Source organism: Helicoverpa armigera, chromosome 4 (genome assembly GCF_030705265.1).
Source record: "Helicoverpa armigera isolate CAAS_96S chromosome 4, ASM3070526v1, whole genome shotgun sequence".
NCBI classification, from domain to species: Eukaryota; Metazoa; Arthropoda; class Insecta; order Lepidoptera; family Noctuidae; genus Helicoverpa; species Helicoverpa armigera.
The window spans coordinates 5389760-5412561 of NC_087123.1; the positions used below are offsets into that span (position 1 = coordinate 5389760).

General features: G+C 35.3%; 2 protein-coding genes across 9 annotated transcripts in view; both read right to left on the reverse strand.

Moving 5' to 3' along the window:
- The window catches only part of LOC110384055 (3',5'-cyclic-AMP phosphodiesterase), a 368048-nt gene that overhangs the window by 97455 nt on the left and 247791 nt on the right, over positions 1–22802 (reverse strand). For 3 of the 8 annotated variants that reach the window (XM_064034096.1, XM_021345119.3, XM_021345117.3), the window contains exon 1: positions 19304–20022. The exons of the other annotated variants lie outside the window; for them this stretch is intronic. In XM_064034096.1, the coding sequence (XP_063890166.1) occupies positions 19304–20022 (719 nt within the window). Of the gene's footprint in view, positions 1–19303; positions 20023–22802 lie in introns of those variants that run through there. 8 annotated transcript variants of the gene reach the window in all.
- LOC110384056 (uncharacterized) lies at positions 20092–22632 on the reverse strand. Its single transcript, XM_021345122.3, has 3 exons — positions 22474–22632; positions 20516–20882; positions 20092–20230 (listed from the first exon to the last, which is right to left on the reverse strand). Exon 2 carries the CDS (start codon positions 20866–20868, stop codon positions 20518–20520), a length of 351 nt encoding a protein of 116 aa, XP_021200797.3. The 5' UTR covers positions 20869–20882; positions 22474–22632; the 3' UTR covers positions 20092–20230; positions 20516–20517.

The following is a 22802-nucleotide window of genomic DNA, read 5'->3' on the forward strand; positions in this document are numbered from 1 at the left end:
GGATAGCGGAAAAAGGATACCAAAGCCTCTCATGTAACCAGTAACAAAAGATTGGAGTACCATTGTCTAAGGAGAAGTGTAAAATTCAAGCCCCCGTAACATTTGAGCAAGAGCCTGATATATTCAGAGGGTGCAAAAATGTACTCTTTTTCACCGAGGCAACGCTGCGTGTGTCTAAATGTAAATAAATTACCCTCGTCATTTTGTTCGCCACTAAATTACCCTTCCTTTAGGCTTCTTTGCAATCAGGCAAAAAGTATTTTTCCTGTTTTAATATTTTGGTAATAGATGCCTGTGTTCTTTCTTGCTTTTATTCCTTTATCAATCAATCAATCAATCTTTATTTGCCTTTTACCAATGTTTATTTTCCTTGCTACCAATGTTGTTAGATATTAAAATCATATACTGTTTTATGATCAAAATATTTTCAAAATAATACAAAGGAATATTTCTAACCATACTTCGTTCACAAAATCACTAGATTGAAGTAAGAAACGTCTCCTTTTGGCGGCCGAGACAAACTTCTCCTTCAGTGTACCCATCGGTAAATAGGATTGGATTGATTGTATTCACTTGTGTTTCAAAAATAGGATCAAATAAAACAAACCAATACAAAAATTCCGTTTAGCACCAGGTGCTCTACAGATTTGATCTTGAAATCACTTCCTTTTAATATCTTGTTATTTAGAAAATTGGATTTTGCCATCTTATTTCATGAAAATTAATAAAACGTTGCAAAGTATGTTTTTTTTTAAATTATCCTACAGCTATTTAAAATATTCATAATTGGCAAGCCTTTTGAATCTTTGACATATTTCTGGTAACTTGCAATCATTATATTTCAGCTCAATAGGTATACTATTGAGACCATATAAAGTTCGTTAATATTAAAATGAAAAAGATCTGTTTTCGGAAAACTTGAATAAAGAAAAATTCAAACGAAATAAAGTTTTCCCACGAATTAAAACATTAAACATTGCATTTATTTTTCCTCACAGTAATGAATTTCGGTACCGAGGAGAAAAAGCTTTTCTATGAAGAAAAAAGTAATTTTCTATTCATGTTTTAAAACTGAAGTAATAGCCTATTAAAGTTTTATATTTTGCTGTTGTCAGGCTAATTTGTTTCATAATTTAATTCTTGTCGTGTATGTGTAGCTTTGTGAGAACAGTGCTGAAATTTAATTTAAAATATAATGTGCTAAGTATGTAAATCCATTTTCTCTATTGTCAATGTTTCTCGTACTACAAATGGATGCATTTTGTTTGCTCAAAACATTGTGTAGTTTGTCTGTTTTTCTGAACACAATTTGAACTTTGTGAGTACCGAAGCACCAAGAATTTTCCGTTTTGTTTATTCTTGTGACTTTTGTGCGGCAATAAATTATTCAATTTACGGTCTAATCCCCACGAGACCTTTGTAGCTATTATCAAAGGAACGGTAAATTTGTGGTTTAACTACTTCGCATCTATCGTTTATTTTGTACGCTTGAGTACGTAATTCTAGGTATCAAGTAGTCGTTATATCAACATACCAACTGTCAATTTATCTACAAAATAAATATATAGATAGGATACCTATTTGAATTTCATTAGCATAGGTACTAATTATTCAGCCAGGGTTTTAAGTAATGACATACTTTTCTTTTTTTATCTCAATTCATTTATTAGGTTTCAAGTAGGCATCATTGGATAAACCAAGCCCTGGATGCCGTGATTGATTGCAGCTCTATAAACTATTCAAAAATCCGATAGCTTTTGAGCCTCCAACGCAACTACGATACCAGTAATAACGAACTTATCGGGCTTCGATATTCCATTGATGGTGCCTCCTATCTGAGCTGTGTGAGCTCGCTTCAACGTCATTTACTAGGTTCATTTTATAGTCAAAAGAGTACAACAGCTAAGCTTCTATTCCTGTCAACTCTCGTTACATATCTGCGTATCGGAAACCATGTGTATTATCTTGAACACAATATGTCCGACATCAAAGGCAATACGCAACAGTATTGGTAATTCGGACATAACAACATTTACACGGTCCATACTATTGTTACAATGAAGTTATCAATGCTAGTGAATCCCTTTGAGTATGAATCTCTCGTTGAGGTATGGTTAATTGTATTAATCAATATAGATTGGACCTATGATGGAGCTATAATCGGTTTGGTCCTTTCGACTCACAAATGCTGATAAATAAATGGAGAGAATCCATTAGGGTTCCTTGCAGGACAAAGTCAGTACATAAGTCTAATTTTAGTTACAAACAAGTAACTGTGGACTCCATAATACGCTGCGTAGGTACATTATTGTATTAGCGGTATCACTCGGGTAAACGTCGAACCTATTTCGCGCGAACTAAATTCACTGAACATAGGCAGACTTAATTAGTTTGTCAAGACGACTATAGATTCCATTACCTCCTGCGTTTCTATACAGAGGCTTAATGGAATTGCATACGTTTAATTTGCCGGTGTGCTATTAAAGGGTAATTTTAGACTTACGTTTATAACTTGGCGTCTCGTTTTGTAGACAGTTTTCATTGTTTCATTTCAAAACAAAGTTAGATTGGTGTCGAAAGCCAAATACCTGGTGCGGTATAACTCTTTCGTGAGAAGTTACTCGTACACCCACCGCCGGTTTTGTAACTTACCTGAAACAAAAAATAAATAATGTTAGGAACGGTAACAAGCGGTAACTAGTAGCGCCAAAACTTCACAAAATGTATTGTTTCGTGAACACGTAACGATGAAATACAAACTTGTGTGGAACAGACGAATTTAAGCGTATTTGTGTGTTAAAAATTTCTAACGTGTTAAATGTTCATACATAATTCATGTTTCAAAACAAATGACAATACATTTATGCTCTTTGAAAATCTGTGAATGGTTCATTAGAATTAGTTTTAATGAAGACATACTAATTAATTATGACTAGACTTTTCAAGTGTAACATTTAATTATGATGAACATAATTACATTCATGTAACTCTCAGTAGTTTGTCTGTCCCTTCCAAGGTTTAACAAAGGTTTATTAAATAACCCTGCCATACCGTAATCTGCTCGTAAACGTGCACTGCTCACTGGGGGTTACAACAACAACCGCAACGGAATATGTTATGATTACAAGCAAAGCAAATAGACTAAGTAATCACGTTGCATTGCAAAAGATTATATAGGTATTTCGTATTTCGCTTTTATTTTAATAGCAATAAAACTCAAAATCGAAGTCACACAGCCAATTAAATAACAGCACTATTTGAGAACCACCGAGGCATCCGATTTTTGGAGTACGCTTCAGATAAAGTGACAACTTGTGCCAATAAATCCAATTTCAGTGACGCTAGATTTTATCGACGTTTTTCTATCCTTTTTGGTTTGATGTACATTTTGCTGCTCGTACATTAATTAAACCGTATATTTATTAATAGACAAATCATTAGGATTAGTGTTTAAAATTGATATTAGTACATACAGCTGTATTATTAGCTGTCGATCTGCAAATTGCAATTAATGAGCATGTTTTCAAACAGCAATGATAGCAATTTGTGCTAGCATGTTGATCGGGAAATTATATGCAGTGTAACGTGTAGAAAACCACTAACGAGCCGGACTCGTTGGTACGAATAAGCACAATCGATCGATAGCTAACAGCTGCCTAAGCTCCCGATAGGCAGGACTAGGCTTTACTATACTGGGTCAATATTAGTACTGATCCACATTACTACATATTGGATAAGAATATTTATAGCCAATTTTGTTACATTGAAAAAATCGGCAGCAATCGATCTATCGCTGTTTATGAAATAGCACGCGAAGAGCCCAATTTTAGCTATACATAGGTACGTGGAACAATTTTTGCGCAATTGATTTTTTGAGAATTTATAGCGGCTGACTGGTTAGTCATTTGCATTATATCGATCAAAACTTTGTTTTAAAATAGTTTTAATATAACTAATCTAATACCACAGTTAAAATTTAATCATTTGATAGTTGCGTTCTATTTTGGTAAGGTTAGAATTCCGCAGGAAACAATTGATGTATCGAACTTTAGGGTCTGTTAAACAAATGTTTGGTATCATGTTTGGAACATGGAACGTATATTAGGATTCTTGTTCCACAACAACAAACTTTTATACAAAAATAAACAGTTACATTATTTTCTTTTACAATATCGATATCAAAACATTCTAATTCTAGATAAAGGAACGGGAATGCTAGCAAGCTGACAACAACACACATACCTTTATGTTTCTGTTTTTTTTTTGAAGCCATGGCAGTGCTTTGATTCCATTATTAAGCTTTGCTAGCAGTCAAAGAACGTTGCCGTAGTTTATTTATGTCCAGTCTTTGTTTGAAGTCTGAGCAATAGGAAATATTTCTTGCCCACGCTTTAAAATATGAGACGCATAGTTATGAAAAACGTGGAATTTAATTTGCTCTGTCGCTTCTAAAAAGTTTTCGTAAAATTGCAAGACGGAGAATTTTGCCTCACGAAGTAAGGCGAAATGCAGGTCAGGCAGTCAACATTCATTAGGCAAGACGCTTTTAAAGCTACAAGTCAGGGCACCGTATGATATTATGTTCTCCATGTAGGGACGTGTTCACATCGTAAAGGGGTTATGGCGTGTCACACCGCGCCCACACGATCGGTAGGATTAAGAGAGAATGAATATCTACGTCGGGAGGTAAACACCACGCTGGGATCTCATCTTATCATGAAATATTGTTCTGGGGACCGAGGAGTTTGGAACGCAATTTTAGGGCCATCAACTTCAAGTTTTTGTCCCTCGACACTAAGAGAAATTGAAGTTTCGTGCTTGCTCGGCAATAAGAAAAAATAATTCGTAAAATCCCTGCAAAAGTTTGATGTTAAAATTATTATGTAAGAATTGAATTTTATATTTCCTTCTCTATACTAATTGATGTTTTACAAAAGTTATAGGTTTTTAAACTCTCTTTCACTGGTAAAAGAAACTGGCAAATAAAAGTTAAAAGACTGGGGTGAAATACTGGAAGCTTACTGTTGCTTTTATTTGTGAACAGAAGCAAAGCTAAATAAGATTAAATTTTAATAAACCTAGGATACAATAAAATACTTACTTTTCTTGTTTGAAGTCGCGACAAAAGATTCTTAACTTACAATAAAACTGAAAGAGTCATTGTTGTCGCCTAGCTCCTCTTGTATCATCTGTATTCATAATAAATGCTTCGTAATATATTGGTCTGTAACAGAGTCTATAACAGGTATCCAGTAGCTACAAGTAAACCTCTTACTACATACGTTTGTAGGACATACATTCACAAACCTAAAGCTTTCTGGAAACGTACGAAAGAGTGAACCAAATTTTAAAAATACTACAGTTTCCTGCTGTACAATTTTGTTTAGTTTTTCTGTTCTTTTAATTTCTTACTAGTTTTCCAGTTTGTAGCTGTAGGTAGTGCTTGTATAAATAAAATATTTGAGAGCGGACGCCAGCTTGTGCGGAACTCAAAATTAGCATTGAAAAACATTTCTGTGAGATGTTTTGATGTTTTTCTATTCAAATAAAACATTAAAAATCGAGTGCCAATTTGTCCTGTAGTAAGATATTAAAAGTAATGTTTATTGGTCATAATTTTATAGCTCCTTCTTTAGAAATACTATTTAATTTTACTGAAGTGTCATATTTGCAAATTCAGTGTTCAGAGGGACCTTCTACCTCACATATTAAGTAATAATTTCAGCGCAGTTATCTGCACTCGGCCGGGCCTCGTCGAGCTCTCTAAGAAGATTACACTTAAATGTGTTTCTGCCTGACGTTTATTTTCTGAAAATCTTTGAGATAAAATTTTAAATTGTATTTAAAATGAGGCTTGAATAATCTTGACTTTTGAAAGTTCAGATGCCGTTTGAACAAAGGCAAATGGGCCCAACTGTTATGATGAACGATTGTCTGTCAACCCGTGAATTTCACATTCATTTGTTTCAGACAGATTTATCGAGGTTATTTGACTGTTGTATTTATAGAAAACAAAAATGTAGTTGCTTAATACAAACACATTTTCGTATGAGATTTTTAAGAATAAAATTTTAATGTTTTGTTACCATTTTCTTGTGGAAATAAATTTAGTTAAACTACGATTGTGTTTCAAATAATTTGACACGAGGGAGCGTGAGTTCAACCACTTACGAATTTGTAAATATAGGTCCCTAGTTGCTCATACATCACACTTTTTAATTAATAAATATTGCCGTTTATATACACGTTAAACTCTTGAGTGACAATAAAATGTAAAATATTCATAATCGTACCCTTATCAAGGGACATTAAACATGATAGCCCCACAGGGTTTTTAATAATATAAACGTTAATAACTTTGATCATGATATTAAGCAATACATTACTTAGTACATTATCATTTACATTTCGACACACGGGTTTCCCAATGAGCAATGACGAGTTACGCATTATCATAAAATTATAATTGATATTGGTATTTCCTGGTATTGTTTCGTATTATATACTAATGGAATATCATTGTGCTTAAACAAAAATAGTATAACGCGTCATAGAAGAAAAAGTGGGTTTTATTTTGTGACGTTTTGGAAATTTCATACGATAGGTTTCTATAAATAGCCTACTTATAAAGCTAAAATTACTAATAGTAGGTAATCTCAATGATATCTAATATTGCATTATTCTGTGCACAATATTTTGTCAGATAAGCCAGATTAAACGGTGAAACGGGCACGAGCCGACCTTATATGCAGGTATTGTATTCGCTATAATTGGCAGACTCGGTCTCGAAAACTAATAAAACGTAAAACGAGATCTCTACATCGGTCTATTTCCATTTGCTTGAAAGGTGTACGAAACATTGCGGCTCTGGGGAATCAAACGTATGAGGTTTTTTCAGGAAAGTTCCGGAGCGCGTCGCAGTAAGCTCCTAGTTCATTTACATACAGTCTACCTGTAATACTCTTGAGGTTTTAAATAAGCAGCTGAATTCATTCGTCGAGAACTATTAATTAGTCTAATGGTACAGAGAAAACTTAAAAGCTACTTAATTATGTACGTAATGTTATTTGACAAATACCGTCTAGTAAAAGGTATTTGTATTTAACAGACTGTGAACCACAAATATTGAGCGTTAATTAATTGTGATCGGGAGCGTCATATTCTCTGGCAATCGCGTAATTGACTGAGCACAATCTGTTAATTAAAATCCACTCGGGGCTCGAGGAGTCTTTACATTTCCTGCATAGAATATGACTCGTATATTAAAATAATTTATTTTCTCGATATAAACGCATTAAAATTTTACTTGAAATTCAATTTTTGTAACATTTTCATGGGGTTAAATATCAGGTTGTTCCAATGATTAAATTTTTGTTGCGTGTTGATGCCTAATGACTGCAATCGTGTAAAAGGAGCTTTTATGTAATTTCACCCCAAATTACTCCTTTATTTGGACCATAAATTTAATGAAGTCGGGCGAGTAACTTGATAAGAGCGGATATCTTAGTGCGTTTTATGTAAATGTACGTTAACAGTACATTCTAGACATGTTCAAGTTAGGTGGGTATGTATAACAATTTTGCATAACGTCTCTTGGAAGTTAAAGCTGCAGGGTTATGTAAGAAACTATGGCGTACTGTGTGGACTAATTACATACATTAACATGTTATTATGATAAGACTCGACTATTGGCGGACGAGGTTCGGTGCCAACGCGGCCTAAAGCTACGCTCATAATTATTTTGTTTATCGAAATAACTGAGTTTACACTGATCATTAATTCTGTAAAGCCAATTTCATAACATTAAGCTGGGGGCATTCATTAAATACAAATCCAATTAATATGTACAAATATCAACTCAGTTTATACACGAGTCCATCGGTTTATATGGCTGAGATTCGAAGTACGGGTAAACACATCAACCTAAGCTTTCGTCCATCTTTCGTCCATTCGTCTGAATTAGACAATGCTTATAAAAATCACGAACCGAATAAAGAACGTCCCATAAAGAAGAATACAATCGATGTGCTGTAATAATTATCTATTATATGATGTGATTCCTCCAAAAATATATAAACAGATAAACGACCCCTCCGGGACTGTAGCTCCGCTATGGAACCTCAAATCAGTCGTAACATATCGCCAGTAAAAGAGAAGTATCGAATAAAAGCCGTCATGAAATGTCCCTGTTCGATAAAATGTCGGGTCGAGCCAAAACCCGGAAAACTCAATAAAGGTAACAAGGGCAATGGAATGGTCAACAGATTTCAATGATTATTACGTACACAATACCCTATTCTTTGCATTAATGGACTGTAGATACTTACTTAGTATCGAGATAAAATAAGGAAAGGTTTATGTATAAATAATGTTGTGATCCAATGTACTTGTTGGAGCGTAGCGAGTTACTGTATGCTACGGTAGCGATGAGGTTGGATTTTGTATCCCGTGAATAGAAAAATATAATATTGAAACGGAAATAAACAGAAAACGATGTTGCTAGAATAGATCTCAAAAAGTAAAAATAGATTTATAATATGTTATTTATGGAAAATATGTTTATGTAGAAATAAATACCCTCAATTTTCTATAAAATAAAGTTTCTCTTATGTGAAGATCTCGTGCCCAGCATTGTAAGCACTCTTTCTCTACATTTCTATTCCGCACAGATTTTTCAGACTTAGCTGACATTTTACAACCACATTTGGTGTCGTTGCAGCGAACATCGATGGTTTGTAAATTCACTTTATTTCGAGGTCCGAACAATTTGCCAGCTCATGTAGTCCGGGCTTTAAGAGGGATTTTCTAAAGCATTTTACTACCCACTTTTGTATTTCGTATTTTCCTCTAGAGTGCTATAATGCATAATGTTGAAATATAATCTGCTTCGCCGTAATTGGTAATTAGCTTTGGACACTCTCGGATCGTTAAAATTGAGATGTTTATGTTATTCATAATTTTCCGTCTAAACATAGCATGGAGCTTTGAATGTTATTTGATCACGAATTTAATTATATGTCGTATGTTTATAGTTGGATTATGTTATATGAATTTCGCAATGCAATAAACCAGTGACCTAATAATATTAACAGACAGTTTGATGATGAACATTACTCTCAGAATAACGAGATTGTCAGTAAACTATGATATGATTATTATCCTTATGCATGACACCGTATAATAAAATGTGCATTACTGTGGTAGAGCATTAATACGATCCGGTTAGATCTTTTGAAATCATAAAAGTCCGCTTTCACCCGAGCCAAGAGCTCGAATACTTCGGTACAAATCCAGATTTACAGTTGAAAATTATGTTGCTTTGTTCCTGTAACGTACGATAATAGCAGTTACTTTGTATTTATTGTTGACATTTTGCAGACATCTTTTCAGTTTCCAAATATTAATCAGATTACATTTCCATGGTCATATTATGTTACGATGCATGCTTCCCTTTGGCATATGTTAATGGATTGTGAGAAATGAATTGCGGTTTTACAGTAAATTCAGAAATTCGCTTCTTATTGCGAAAAATATGTTCCAATAAAATAATATTTTTATCGCAAACTAAATGTACAATCACTTTTACATCATGCATTTGAAAACACGCGTCACATTTCAGCACTCCGACAAATAAAAAAGCAGAGCATTTGAAGCTTCGAAATCCAGTGCGAAAATCCACGAATTTATTGTTAAACCTCAAATCATCCGTCACGTTAGGAAAGGCGTACATTTAGTGAGAATAACTATCGATTTTTTTTGTTCAGCTCTTCTCCGCAATTTCGCTGAACCTTGAACCTTTCTGTGAGCATGACTGCCAATATTTATTTATAAATCTACGCTCCTTTCAAAGGTTTCTGCGGCTGCTGAGATACTTACATATGTATAAACATCATTTGGCTCTTAATGTAGGAACGTGTTAAGCCAACTCATCTCTACGTTTAGTTGCAATCGATTTAAACATCGAAATATGGAATCGGAGCGGAGTTCCATTCGAATCAATTTCACTCCATCAATTTGCCTAATTCTGAGTGCCTTCAAAGCTATGGATTTATACGTAACTAATAGATGATAAGTTTGAAATAGAAATGGCTTAACTCACATGCTAAAATCGGTAGATACTGTCTATTAGACATAAAATATATAAGACATTGTTTTCTAATGACACATATTTTTTGCATATTATTTCATAAATTATTTAGAATACCAAAACCCTAAATATGGCAACATCAAGATAGAGGCGGGTAGTTGTTGCTACGTCAATCTGGGCTATGTTTGAACGCTTAAACGGGAGGCAAGGGTATTCAAACAGTGACTTGTAACGGTCCCGCCGCGAGCGCTTTGTGTAGTTAGTGTGCTTACCCAGGGTTACACCGACAAGAAACTGGATATTTTAATTTATTTTATAAAAGGCTAAATCAATTTTTGTTCTAAAATTAGTGATCCGGATCATAGAACAGAACAAAAATTGAAAACTTAAATGCACAATACAAAATTAACTTTATGACTCAAATATGATTCTTTTACTGACTTCCATGTAAAATACCTACGAAAGAATAACCAACTTTTGTTGAAAACTTGATCAAATATATACCCAGGTTCTTTTGAATAATGCCTACAGTAAAAGAAACCCCGTAGTTTTCTGAGACAGCCTCAATTTATCCATGGTACAAGCTCGCTTCCGAGAGGCACGGCAAAGCGAGCGGAGTAAAATATTCAGGAGCGTCGGTCGTTCAGCCAGTCGACGCTTTGACTAATGCCGCGTTATCTCCGCCTCCCGCGATTATTGCCGCTGTTTAGAATACACCGCTATTAATACTGGTTAACTGAAATAAACGCTGATTAAAGAATAGGCTAATATTATAAATAAATAGGCTAAAGCTGTTGTTCAGAAAGAACTTTTTTCTGATTAAAATTCAATATCAAGATTAAGATTCAATCAAAACCTATCGAAAAATTCATCAGGTATTTATTAGGATAAGAGTTTGTTAAGTGATTTTCAAAATATTTTTTTAAGTAATAGCTTGTAATAAATTCCAAAATTATTACCTGTTTAAATTAAAGTTTTCTTTCATGTTTTTAAACAGGAAATTATAGCCCAGTTACTAGTAAAATAAATGTTCAATCAGTCTAGTCATTCAAGTAATTGCCATTTAGAAAAAACTTTAATCCTTGACGAAAAAGAGGGTTCAATTTTCTACCTTCAAAAGAGCTGAAAGACTGTTACATGGCCAGCTTGATTAATCTGTAAAAAGTTATTTGGCTCATACAATGGCTTAACGATAATAAACGGCTTTCAAATGTATAAATAGGTACGTAAATTATCTTTTTGAAGTTGCAATTAATATTTCAACAACTGTGCGTCTATTATAAAGCACCAACACTAACACTATACAATGACACATTAATACTATGAAAGTAATTTGTGCCAGAAATCCAATAAAAGGTTATAATGGTGTTAAGCTTTTCGTTACTCTGATGTTTTATGAAAAATATCATCATCTAACATTTTTATACGAAAGGTTAACTCTGTGCCCTGCGACCTCGGTAATATTATTCAGAAATTCCATAAATATTATAGTGGATCGTACCTACATTCAGCAATCACGCACCTAATAAATTCCTTTTATTTTAACGTCGGTGAGATTTTCCTAAAGTTTAGTGTATGAGCAATGTAATATTCTTGTTGTGTACCAAAATATGTACCAAACTACACACAAACAAAATAGATGAGGTAGATATGGGTGGATACGGTTTATCCACTTCAGCTCGTTTTGTATAGAACTAAAACGAAGCGGTACAATATGTTCCCGGGTTTAGCTCGGTATGCAATATGATTTATTACTCACATACTTTTTGTGTAGCCGGGTATTCAAAACATGGAATGTTTTTGAAATAAAACCTCCTTACAATCTTGCCTATTAAAACAACTAGATTTTCAAGTTTAATTTTAAGTAGTAGGAGGATAGTGTTTAAATTAATGAGTAATATTTTCGAAGATCTTATAAACCATAACCCTGCTTTGGGAAACATACAATAATATCTAGTGAGCCCGTCGGCTACAATAGAGTGAGCTGAGCTAATTAATACAAGGTGCATTAGGGAGGCACAAAGGCAGGTTGTGAAGCCTGCTTTTGAAGCTGATGGAGAGCTTATCCAGTCTATATTCCCGCACCTATGTTATGAAATGGTTTACAACGTACCTGATTGAACATTCAAGTACTTTTAATAACAACGATTTCGTTGTGATTTTATTGGAACGAAAGCAGTCCCGCCGTTCCATTTACATGCCAAAGTAATCCAACAAGGAATTAATGGATTGTAAAAAGGATTTTTTGTTCGCTTTTCATGGTATTGTAATGAATCTTCAGTGTAAATAGCTTGATATTTTTTGTAATTTTTTCGGAGCTCTTTTCGTCAGTGAGGTAAAATTAGTAAGTACTGGTTGTTGACAAGTTTTATATGCATAAGATGGAATAACTCTTGGCACAGTTCGTTGTGTAAAACAAACAAACCGACGACGTGCGTGTGATTGTGCACTATGTATACCGTATAATTTATGAAAGCGAATTCCTGAACTGGTGCAACGTAATAAAAAGTGTTTTACAATTCTGTGTTTTAATGATATATGTCTAAAGTTCAGAGTTGAACGCAGCTGTGGTTTGGGGCGGCAGTTAAAAAAAGCGCTTTAAATCATGCTAAGCTTTTTTATTTAGATTTGCTTTTATGACTTCCGCTATTTATTTTTAGTCATTCAATTTTATTTTTAGCGTTTGCTCGCATGGTATGTATGTACTGTAAGTATGTACTTGGTTTCAGGTCACTGACTTTATGACTCGTGTGTGTCTATAGATAGAAGTGTCAAGTGTATTCATTTTTCTTGAATATTTTTACGAAGTTTTATTTACGAAGTGCATTGGTGACATAAATATGTATAAGCAAGATTAAAGCTATGAATTTTATGGGTGTCTTATTTGAAAGGTTCAGTCAAAGGTTGAAATAACAATAAACAGAATAAAACAAAAATACTTTTGTGCTATCATCGCATATCAACCATCTGTTACTCGGCTCTTTCAATACGCAAAGTGCGCCTTGAGCTTCTTGGCACTAGAGGCTCAACTGAGCATCCGAAAGCTCAACTGTCTGCCAAAAAGTTGAGCATCTACAAAGGTAGGATCGGGCACAAAGTTGATAGTCCGTGAATGAAAACCTTGTATCAAGTGGATTGGTTTTCCTGAAAAAGTGCTCGATTCGAGTGAAATAACGTCGTTACTAAAAAAATCATACCCACTTTGTTATTTCACTTGCAAATGAAATCGATTCCTTTGCAAATAGAGGATTATAAATATTTCATATAAAATTGCCACCTTGAGTCCTCCCGGATGGACGCAATCGAAACGAAAACAAAAATCTCATAAATATGCACATAAATTTATTTTGCAGGAAGGCTGTGTTTGTAGTGTAGGATTTAAGCTGTTTTATCCTTATTGTCGCGGAGATTTCAGCGCTGTATGGTAATGTAGTGATACTGGGTCGCCATTGTCTAACTGCACGACAACTCACGATATGCGCAGTTAAAATTAAGTATGTACCTAGGTATGATTTGTGGAAGCACTGATGTAAGCGTAGCTAGGTCATAAAATATTTTGGAATGTTATTAGTACTAAAATATTTAGGTTTACAGGTGTACTCTAGTAGTTATGATCACCTCTTACTACAATGAAAATATTTTAGTCCACCTTAAAAATAGAATAGATTCAGGCTTATCATTATTTAAAGGACAAAAATCCACAATAATATATTTTTCTTTGTTGAACATCATTACACTTTGTAGCACTCGTTTACTAAAGAAAAGCGCTCATTATCTCACCAAGGACTGAGAAAATATGAAACCTTTAAGGAGATCGTAATAGATTATCTGGAAAGCTATCCTTAAGTACGGTCTCCTACAATATCTTGACCTTTACATTTGTAGAAACAGATTGTCCTTCTTATGTCAATGTATCTCCGACGTTCCGTACGATACAAATAGAACTCGTATGTCTCGCATTTTCTCTGTCCTGAATGTCGAACCTCATGAAACGAATGTCTAAGATTTTTCCTTTGGTCTGTACAACTACATATTTTATTATTCGTCTTACTGTTGAAAATCTAGGTATGGATGATACCCTAGATACTGTAATAAATTAAAACTTTTGAATGAGAACTTTCGTTGCAAAGCCCCGCCAAATACGAAATCAATGAGGTTTGGATGAGTAAGGTTAAACCTGGTTAAGCCTACTTTCACACATTTTCCGATTTAAATGAGGTAGGTATAAAGTTCATCAAGCCATATATTCTGTAGATAAGTCAATGTAGTCATGACGTCATGTGACGTCACTGTAGCACTAACAACACATTTGCGATAATGTTTATTGTACTATAATACAGTACACGTTACTAATCCCACGTACAACATCACTATAAATTAGTTAAGATAGCCGGACACTCCTAGTCTCCTTACAAACTCATATCTTCGCTACAATTGGCGTTTACGACGAACAAACCTAAAAATAAAGAATTTATGGGGTATTAATTTGTCTCATAAATGAGTAACGACGACAACTGTCTGTCATTTGTGCAGTATATAGCGACCATATAATAATTAACTGTTTTTAGCACCACTGGCTGTAAAATTACTCTCTTACTCTGATGCACTCACAACAATTATATTTGAAGTTTAATCTTAAATTAAATACCATTGATGTCACAATGTATTTTATCAAAAAAAGAAATCTCTTACAGATAAACTTTGAATAGACTGAATACAACAGGAAAGGATTGATATGTGGTCAGCTTAACCCTACTGGGTTGGTATATGCAACCCGATGAAAGCCGGTAGTACATAAAATGTTCATTCCACGTACCAAGAGAACAAACCAATCACATTGGTTAATTCAACAGCTTCAATCCATCATGGCAATTCTGTTTCAACTGCAAGAGATCACAGACTAGTGCTTTAATATGTTTACTGTACATACGTGTTTATTTACTATGCGAACCTGTTCTTCCCGAGGTACATACAAAACCAGAAGGATTAAGGATAATTACTATGTTCCACGGTTGGTAGAGCACGTTAAGCCTTCGATTACAGTTTATGTAGCTACAGCCATGTACATACATAAGTACATTCAACTACACTTTAATGTAATTAGGTACATAAATGAAGCCAGAACTGCATGAATAACTGTAATATAGGCATAGCTTACGTGTATTTGCCAAAGACAAAAGACTGTCGAGCTAAAAGTTTCATATAAAGTGACTGTCGTAAAAAAAATGACAGGTATTTTGAATTGAGAATATTGCTATTCTATGACAGCGATCAAGAAACAAATGCGAGTCGATTTAAATGTGTGATAAAAATAAATCTGCATTTCTAGACGCTGTATATAAGATTTTGAATTTAGAAGACCATCACACGATTTATTGGAGAAGCTTACGTGTTCGGCAATGCTATAAAGATTTCGCTGCGCTATTGGTGTATCTATACGAGTTGTGGGTTTAGCCAAACCCTCTGTCAGACAGAAGAAATGGACCCTTTTTAAAATGCAGATGAAGGTCTGTTATTTTTATATAGGTCTAGGGAGCTCATATTACATTCATAAATTTTATGGCACAAAATAACATTACGCAATATTACGCTGACGTCTACTAGTCCAAATATTTTGTTTCCACATGAGCAAAGAATTTGCAAAACAGACTGATCTCAGAGACGTATGAAACGTAATATGAAACACAAATAACTATCAACTTTCGGATTACTCATGGCTCGAGTGATTCATACAAAACTTCAGTGACGTATATTATGGCGCTAACTCTGTTTTATCTGTTTTATGTGCACCTATCGACTTTATTGTATTTATCTGCATCTTTTATATCCCAGTATTAAGTATTTTGAAGTGTGACATGCACTTATTCATCTGTCATATTGTCATGAATTACCTACAGAATAATAAAAGTATATCTGGTACAAATAGATATAGGTAAGTATATAAGTCCATCATATATCCACGCGGTGGCTGATTTAATATACCTACTCGTCACCTATAATTTATTGGAAAAATAAACTGGCACATAAATAGATTGTGCCAACAGTCATTAACCCCGCTAGTTAGGCCCTTATGTGCCTATGACCTGGCCTGCACATGTGCTCCATTGTTCACCTGCAATCAATAAATTTTGCGCAGTCTGATTGACTTGTTCACGAGTTGCACTCGGACTATCAATCAATTGAAATATCAATATAAAAAGCCAAATATATCAACCGAAAACTACTTCAATTAAATTCGTTTCCCTGTAATTGTAATACCGGTACCAGAAAGAATGTTGTTTTTCATGTATCAGTGTTTAATCTATGTCCGAATAACGTGACAGGCATAATTATTTGTACACTTTCTTATCTATTGCAGATATCGGGATAATCAGTAATTTCGTACTACGATCAGGTAGATTCCAACCCAGTTTTAGCGGGTTATCACAAAAAAGATAAGTAGCTGAGTAACATTGTTTCATAACCATATCAATTACAACTTCGATAGCTTATCAGTTTATCATTCAATGTCTTTGTTGGTGTTATAAATCAATTTGGCAAAAATACACGGAATTATTTAGCCTGAAATATACGAAAGTAGAGAGCGTGGTTTACGAGAGTGATTCTTAATAGCCTATATCGGAATGTTAATTAACTCGATGCCAGAATAATTCAGTACTAGTGGAAATATGATGTTTACCTGTTGAACGTTTTCATTGGAACTGCTTTTACCGCAGCACTAATTTCGTTAATGAGGTTCCAAAAACACGACTAGGTTTGTACATTCTCTAATAACTAAACATTTTCGCTCACAAAACAGCCTCACTTATTGCTAATGTTCATTTACGAAACTAAGTTCTAAATTCTGGTGAAAACAGCTAGTTAGACGTCAATTGTTTCATCCTAGCGGTCTTGTTTATTTATAGTAACAGGCCTCAAACCTGTAAATAGAAGGGGAAATAAAATAGATTTATTCATTATTTTAGTTGAACTCATAAAATTTTATTTCTTAGAACAACATTTAAATGTTAAGGTCGTACGGACACGTGTAATTTTCACATCTGGTCATACGAGTAGTTTCGGAGAAATCTGTGAGTGAATTCAGTCATGACAGATTCACACTCTCTATGATAAATGTAGTGACGTAGTGAACATGGCGTTATTTATCACGGAATATTTATATGCCTCACATCTTGTACGATTGTTAGGGAGGGTCTTGTGACTGACATCACGACAATGACATATGTACACTACATTTATTCTCAAAAGAATCTGTTTAACGACTCTGTTGTTCTGAGTACTGTTCTCTTTAGTGTTCCATCTGTTTCGTTGCAATGTTTAATCATTACTCAGGACACTATAGAATATTCTCTGGATGCTTTCCAACTATCAGCACGTGTGTCGATTTAATCGTTCAATAGACACAAGGAATACATAACAATGTACTATTTTCTATTCGACAGTGCTGTAAACAAGCTTGTGTTGGAGGTTACGCCATTGAGAAAACAATTTTGTTCAGTGTAATCTTTCTTTTGTGTGAAACTTGAGATGAAGAAATACGTTTCATGATAAAAGAACTACATTTCTTTTATACTATTTTATGTGTAGTTTCAGGCCAGGTGTTCCTAGAAGCCGCTTTATACTGCGTATAAACTTTAAAATATGTATTTTTCATAAAAGTTTTAACCAAAAGTGTATTCAACTGAACTGATATTTCACGGTAGTACAGCTTTTGTGGAAAGCCGCTGAATAAATATCAGTATTAAAAGTTGGAAATACTAAAATAACACGAACAGGGAATGTATTCATGTAAATAGAACTGCGGATTCATTTGACTAGCGTCTCTCTTTTAAATTTAATAGAACGCCATTCTTAGTGAAAATATTTTCAGCAGTAAGGCACACTTGTCCGTATTGATGTAGTATGTCGACCGAACCAAGGCATTTATTATTCTGGTAAGCCATCCAAAAGTTATTGCATATCTATAACTGAGGTGTCCTTTACAGGTCAACCGCCCAAATAAATATAAATATGTATGTATATAGGTAATCATACTCATATTTTATTTTATCGTAGTGAAATATTACGTACTTTCAGATCTTTTATGAAAATAATTTTAGTTTATGAAACATGCTCATATTTTTCGGTTTTCTTTTTAATAAAGATAACAGATAGTTAAAGGTCATACGCAATTGATATCTAAAAATAACATTGACCAAAATGACACCTATAAATACCACCAAGTTTATTTGATAGTCTAGTGTTATCTACAGCTACGAATATTATATGTTACTAATAAATACTTCATAAATAAACATTAATATAAGATATAAAATAAAGGAAATATAAGCATAAAATAACTAATAAAGTGTACCTCACCAGCACCTGCAATTAAAATTCCTAATCGTACACTGACACTATGTCAAATATAAAATGATCTTCATGCGAGCTTTAAAATATCTAGCAATCCTATAAATGTGTTGGTACGTCATTCACTAATGAACAAAACTATAATTTATAGCTTGTAATTAACTTTCAGCCAGGTTTAAAAACAAATAAAACACGTTCGCCCAGAAAGCCGTGTAAACATACAGCAGTAAAGAGTTTTACTTTTACTTCAGCAGTGACGTACGTCATTATAAATGTATTTCTTGGCAAATACAATCTTCTGTGTATTCCAATTTTTGGCATCATTTATTTAAGTACTTTCGTATTTGAGTTCAGCTAGTGAATTAGGGCATATTCAGATGACACGCGCCGATCACGCACAGCACCCGTGCACGCGTTGTGCCCGCCTTAAACCCGCACACGCGCTGCATCCGCCTCGCACACGCCTCGCGTCCACATAAACTACTAGTGACTGGACTACTTCGTTCACTAGGCATAGTGGCTTCCAGGTATCACAACGCGTACGCGGGGAGGGTGCAGAGCGCGAGCAGGGCGAGTGCAGGGTTGGCGCGAGGCGGGCGCGGGGCGTGCGCGTGTAGACCTCGTTAAATGCAATTTGAGATCTATTGATGCATTTTAAGGCTCAAATTCTTATTTAACAAATTTCAATGCGAGATGACATCAATAATAAAATTTCTTCGGGAAAGAATAAAAATATTATTTTTGTAGACTCGTCTGAGTATTTGGATGATAGACAGTTATCGAATAATAATGTAGGCTTACAGGCTTACATAGTGCTAGGTATCTAAAATTTAGAAAAAATACTATGTAATAATAAAAAATGGGCACCTTTCTAGAAACACCTCCGAGGCATCCGAGTCGCTACGAGGCAGTATTAGTTTGGGTAGCACCATGCCTTTCTTTCGCCTTCCGCGAATACCAGGAGGCGAAGGCCACTGCAGCTCTGTGATGGCCATGGGGCTGTGGGGGCTGAGTATTGTCAGGCGCCGCTCGGGGGGCGGCAGGCTGAGCTGCTGCAAGGCACGTCGCTCTGTGCTCGCGAACAAGCCGCGACGTTTTTCAGCAGAGCATCCCATATCTTCCCCGGACAAGGCTCGTCGTGCCGGCGCACCGCGCGTCTCCCGCACATCCCGCTCGCTAGCTGTCAAAAACGAACTCCGATGCGCGCGAACGGTTGTGCAGGAGCTGGAGGGGCGCGCCGGCGACGTATCCTTGCTTGGACGGAGGCTTTCCATAGAACGGGCAGTTTCTACCCGTGCAGCAGCCAAGTATTGGCCGCTAGTGATTGTTGTATGAGCCACCTCGCATTCTTCTTGACTCGAACTAGAAGTACCACTCCGTGAGAAAGTACTAGTTTTCGATGCAAAACTTCTATCACTATACTGAGCTGCCGAAATACTTGAAGTATTTGCATCGGCGGATTCTGATGACGCTTGCTGACGCACGTAACCTTCCTCCAGCGAGGCATGGACGACGCGTGCGTTCAACGAGCTAAAGGCTGCGAGATTAGGCCGTCGGCTCTTTCTTTCATCATCTTCCTCTTCCATTTTTAAAACTTTCCCTATATAACCTCCACTAACACATGTAAATCGAACACAACACTATTCAATACACAATTGCATTTAAATATATTTATTGCATACTTATCAAATTTTCTCTTACATAAATAGATAAAATAAAATACTTAATAAGGAACACTGGACACAGTCTTTATCACTATTTGAGACCACCACACACGCGGGATAAGGCAGACACCTGAAACAAAACGTACAAGTAAAATAGGCTGCTTCCATTTAAAATGCTATTAATATAAGTTGGTTAAAAGGATTTGTAATTGTAGGGTAAAAGGTTCCGGGAAGGACAGAAAAAGAATTAGGATTTTTCATGTTGCCCGAACATTAGTAAGAACCGGCTGTAATTAAGGATTGATCAATAAGACCATTTGGCTGCTTGGTTAGCTCAGAATGTTGAAAATACGTGTGTTAAGTTGCAGGCATGTTGTTAATGGCTCCAGCTAATGTACGGAATTGTTTTAATTACGTTCAGTTAGCAGGCTTGGAGTCGAGCGCCAGTTGTCCCGCCTCGTTCGCGCAGTCTGTGAGCGCCTTCACTTGCTCGGCGTTCAGGCCGGTGGCTTTCACTTTGACGTCCGCACTCTTCGAATGCTCTTTGCTCTCGCTGCTGGACTCCACCCTCTTTGTGGTCTCATTTCCGAATTCATCAATGAAGGTCTCCTCTTCAAACTCCTCCTCGTAGCTCTCCTGGTAATGTTCGCGGAACTCCTGTCTGGCCTGGATGGTAACTTTCTCTGTTGTTTGCTTCTGTTGGATCAGCTCATCCATGGTCCTCTTGACGAGCTGCTGGCCGGCTTCGAGTTGCTTGCTCTCAGACATCTTGGTAGTTTAATCTACAATTATCGGAAATCGAAACATTATTATGCTGCCTCAAGCCGGGTTAGGTTTTGTTTCTAAATCCTTATTAAACTTTTGACTCATCAAGTTCCTGTTATTGTTTGTATGTTTACTGAATCCGTTCTCGTGAAATCCGTAAGATTTTGCGATTGTTTGAAAAAAGTAGACAAAAGAAAATGAAAAACCGTTCATCATTGTTCATGTAAACCTAGAAAGCTCAGTTTGATAGAAATTGATAGCGTTAGCTGGCGTCGCGCCAGACGGAATGTTTGGACCACATTTAAATTTACGTTGTTAGAGAATTTCTGGGTATGACTTCGTTACTGCCGTCTACTGTTATATTTTTCTTGCAATAACAATCACTGGAATGTTAGACTTGAACATAAAATTATGCAGGAAAATCATGCAGAATTTACCAGTATTTACTATCAAATGCTTCGTGTCGTTACTGTTATGTATAAGTAAAGCTATTTTTTGGGATTAAATGGACAACCATTTATAGAGGCAACTTGAATGTATCAGTTTATATGCACTAGATATGGTGAAATCACAAAGTAGTAAATGTACCTCCCGTGCCAGGTAACCGATCGATTGATTCAGCAATATTTGTTTATTCTACGAGAAAATAAAAGTAACTCTATAAAATGAAGAAGATATCTTTTGGAAAATCTGTAAATGTGTTGTTTATTCAAAGCTGTTTCGTGATTCGGCTTTCGTGTTGGTCATTTGTTACCGTTTCGTGGTTAGAAAACTGTGACACAAACTAACTCGTTTCTAGAAAACTTCTGGAAAATTCCCGATTCTACAAACTGTTGTTGTTTTAAAAGTTTGTCTACATACAAATAAATGTTATAGGTACCACCGCATCCACCGCACCATCGAAAAGTTAAACTATATGTGGAGTAGTGCATGTATTTATTTTGTACGTTCTTACATGATTATGTTAAAAATTTGTGTGGGCTGTAAAAATATCAATGAACTGCGATGTTTTTTTTTCTGAATGTCATCGCTATTCAGGGCTGTGATTGACATTTTGACTTCTGATTTCGAGTCGATTATACAAAGGAATGTCTAACTCATCCGAGTCATTTGAGTCGGGCCGTCCTTGTGTCACCGGCCTAGCTACACGACAATAGGAATTCGTGTCTATTAAAAACGTGCGAATACCTGTCTGAGTTTACTTGACCTATATTACGTCAACTACTGAATTCCACAGTTTTCTCTCACTATCGCGATGAAAGTTTAAGGTTTTTTGAGTTTAGTTGGCTGGTACTGAACATTTGAAATATTTGAATTTTGAATAATGTGTTTTGTGTGGTTACGATATTGTTAGTTTGAGCTAACAATGCAGTTAATTTCTTAAGGGTTTCAATCAGAATTATACATGAACGGTCCCAAAAAATACCTAACAGTAAGTTTAAAAAAGAAAAACCTCGAATTTGGAATGATATGCAAGTGAGTTTACAATTTCACTTCCAATTTCAGATGTAAAATATTAACCGTACGGATTTCATCGGCAATGGAATGTGTTATACACAGAAATAAAATAATTATTTTAAAGCTTATTCACAAAAAGAAAATAAATACCTTAAAAGAGTGAAATGTAAAGAAATTTCGTTCCAATAATGTGGTGCAACACTGTGATTTTAAAATACTGGTTTATATTTTGGAGTTGTTTCCTTGCGCAAGCTCGCGAGTGAACTGAGTGGCGGGAGATCCCGCGTCGCGCTTTGTTGCGTACGAGAGCTTTGCGTGGGCGCGCGCTACGTGGCACTGCGTCTGCGCCGATACTTGGCCGAAATAATACGCTACATCTGTCTTGGCAAATTAACTATTTTGTTAATTAATTTTGACAAGGAATATTGTGATTCATGTGTTTATTTATAATTCATAATTTTGAGTGTCTATCATCCATG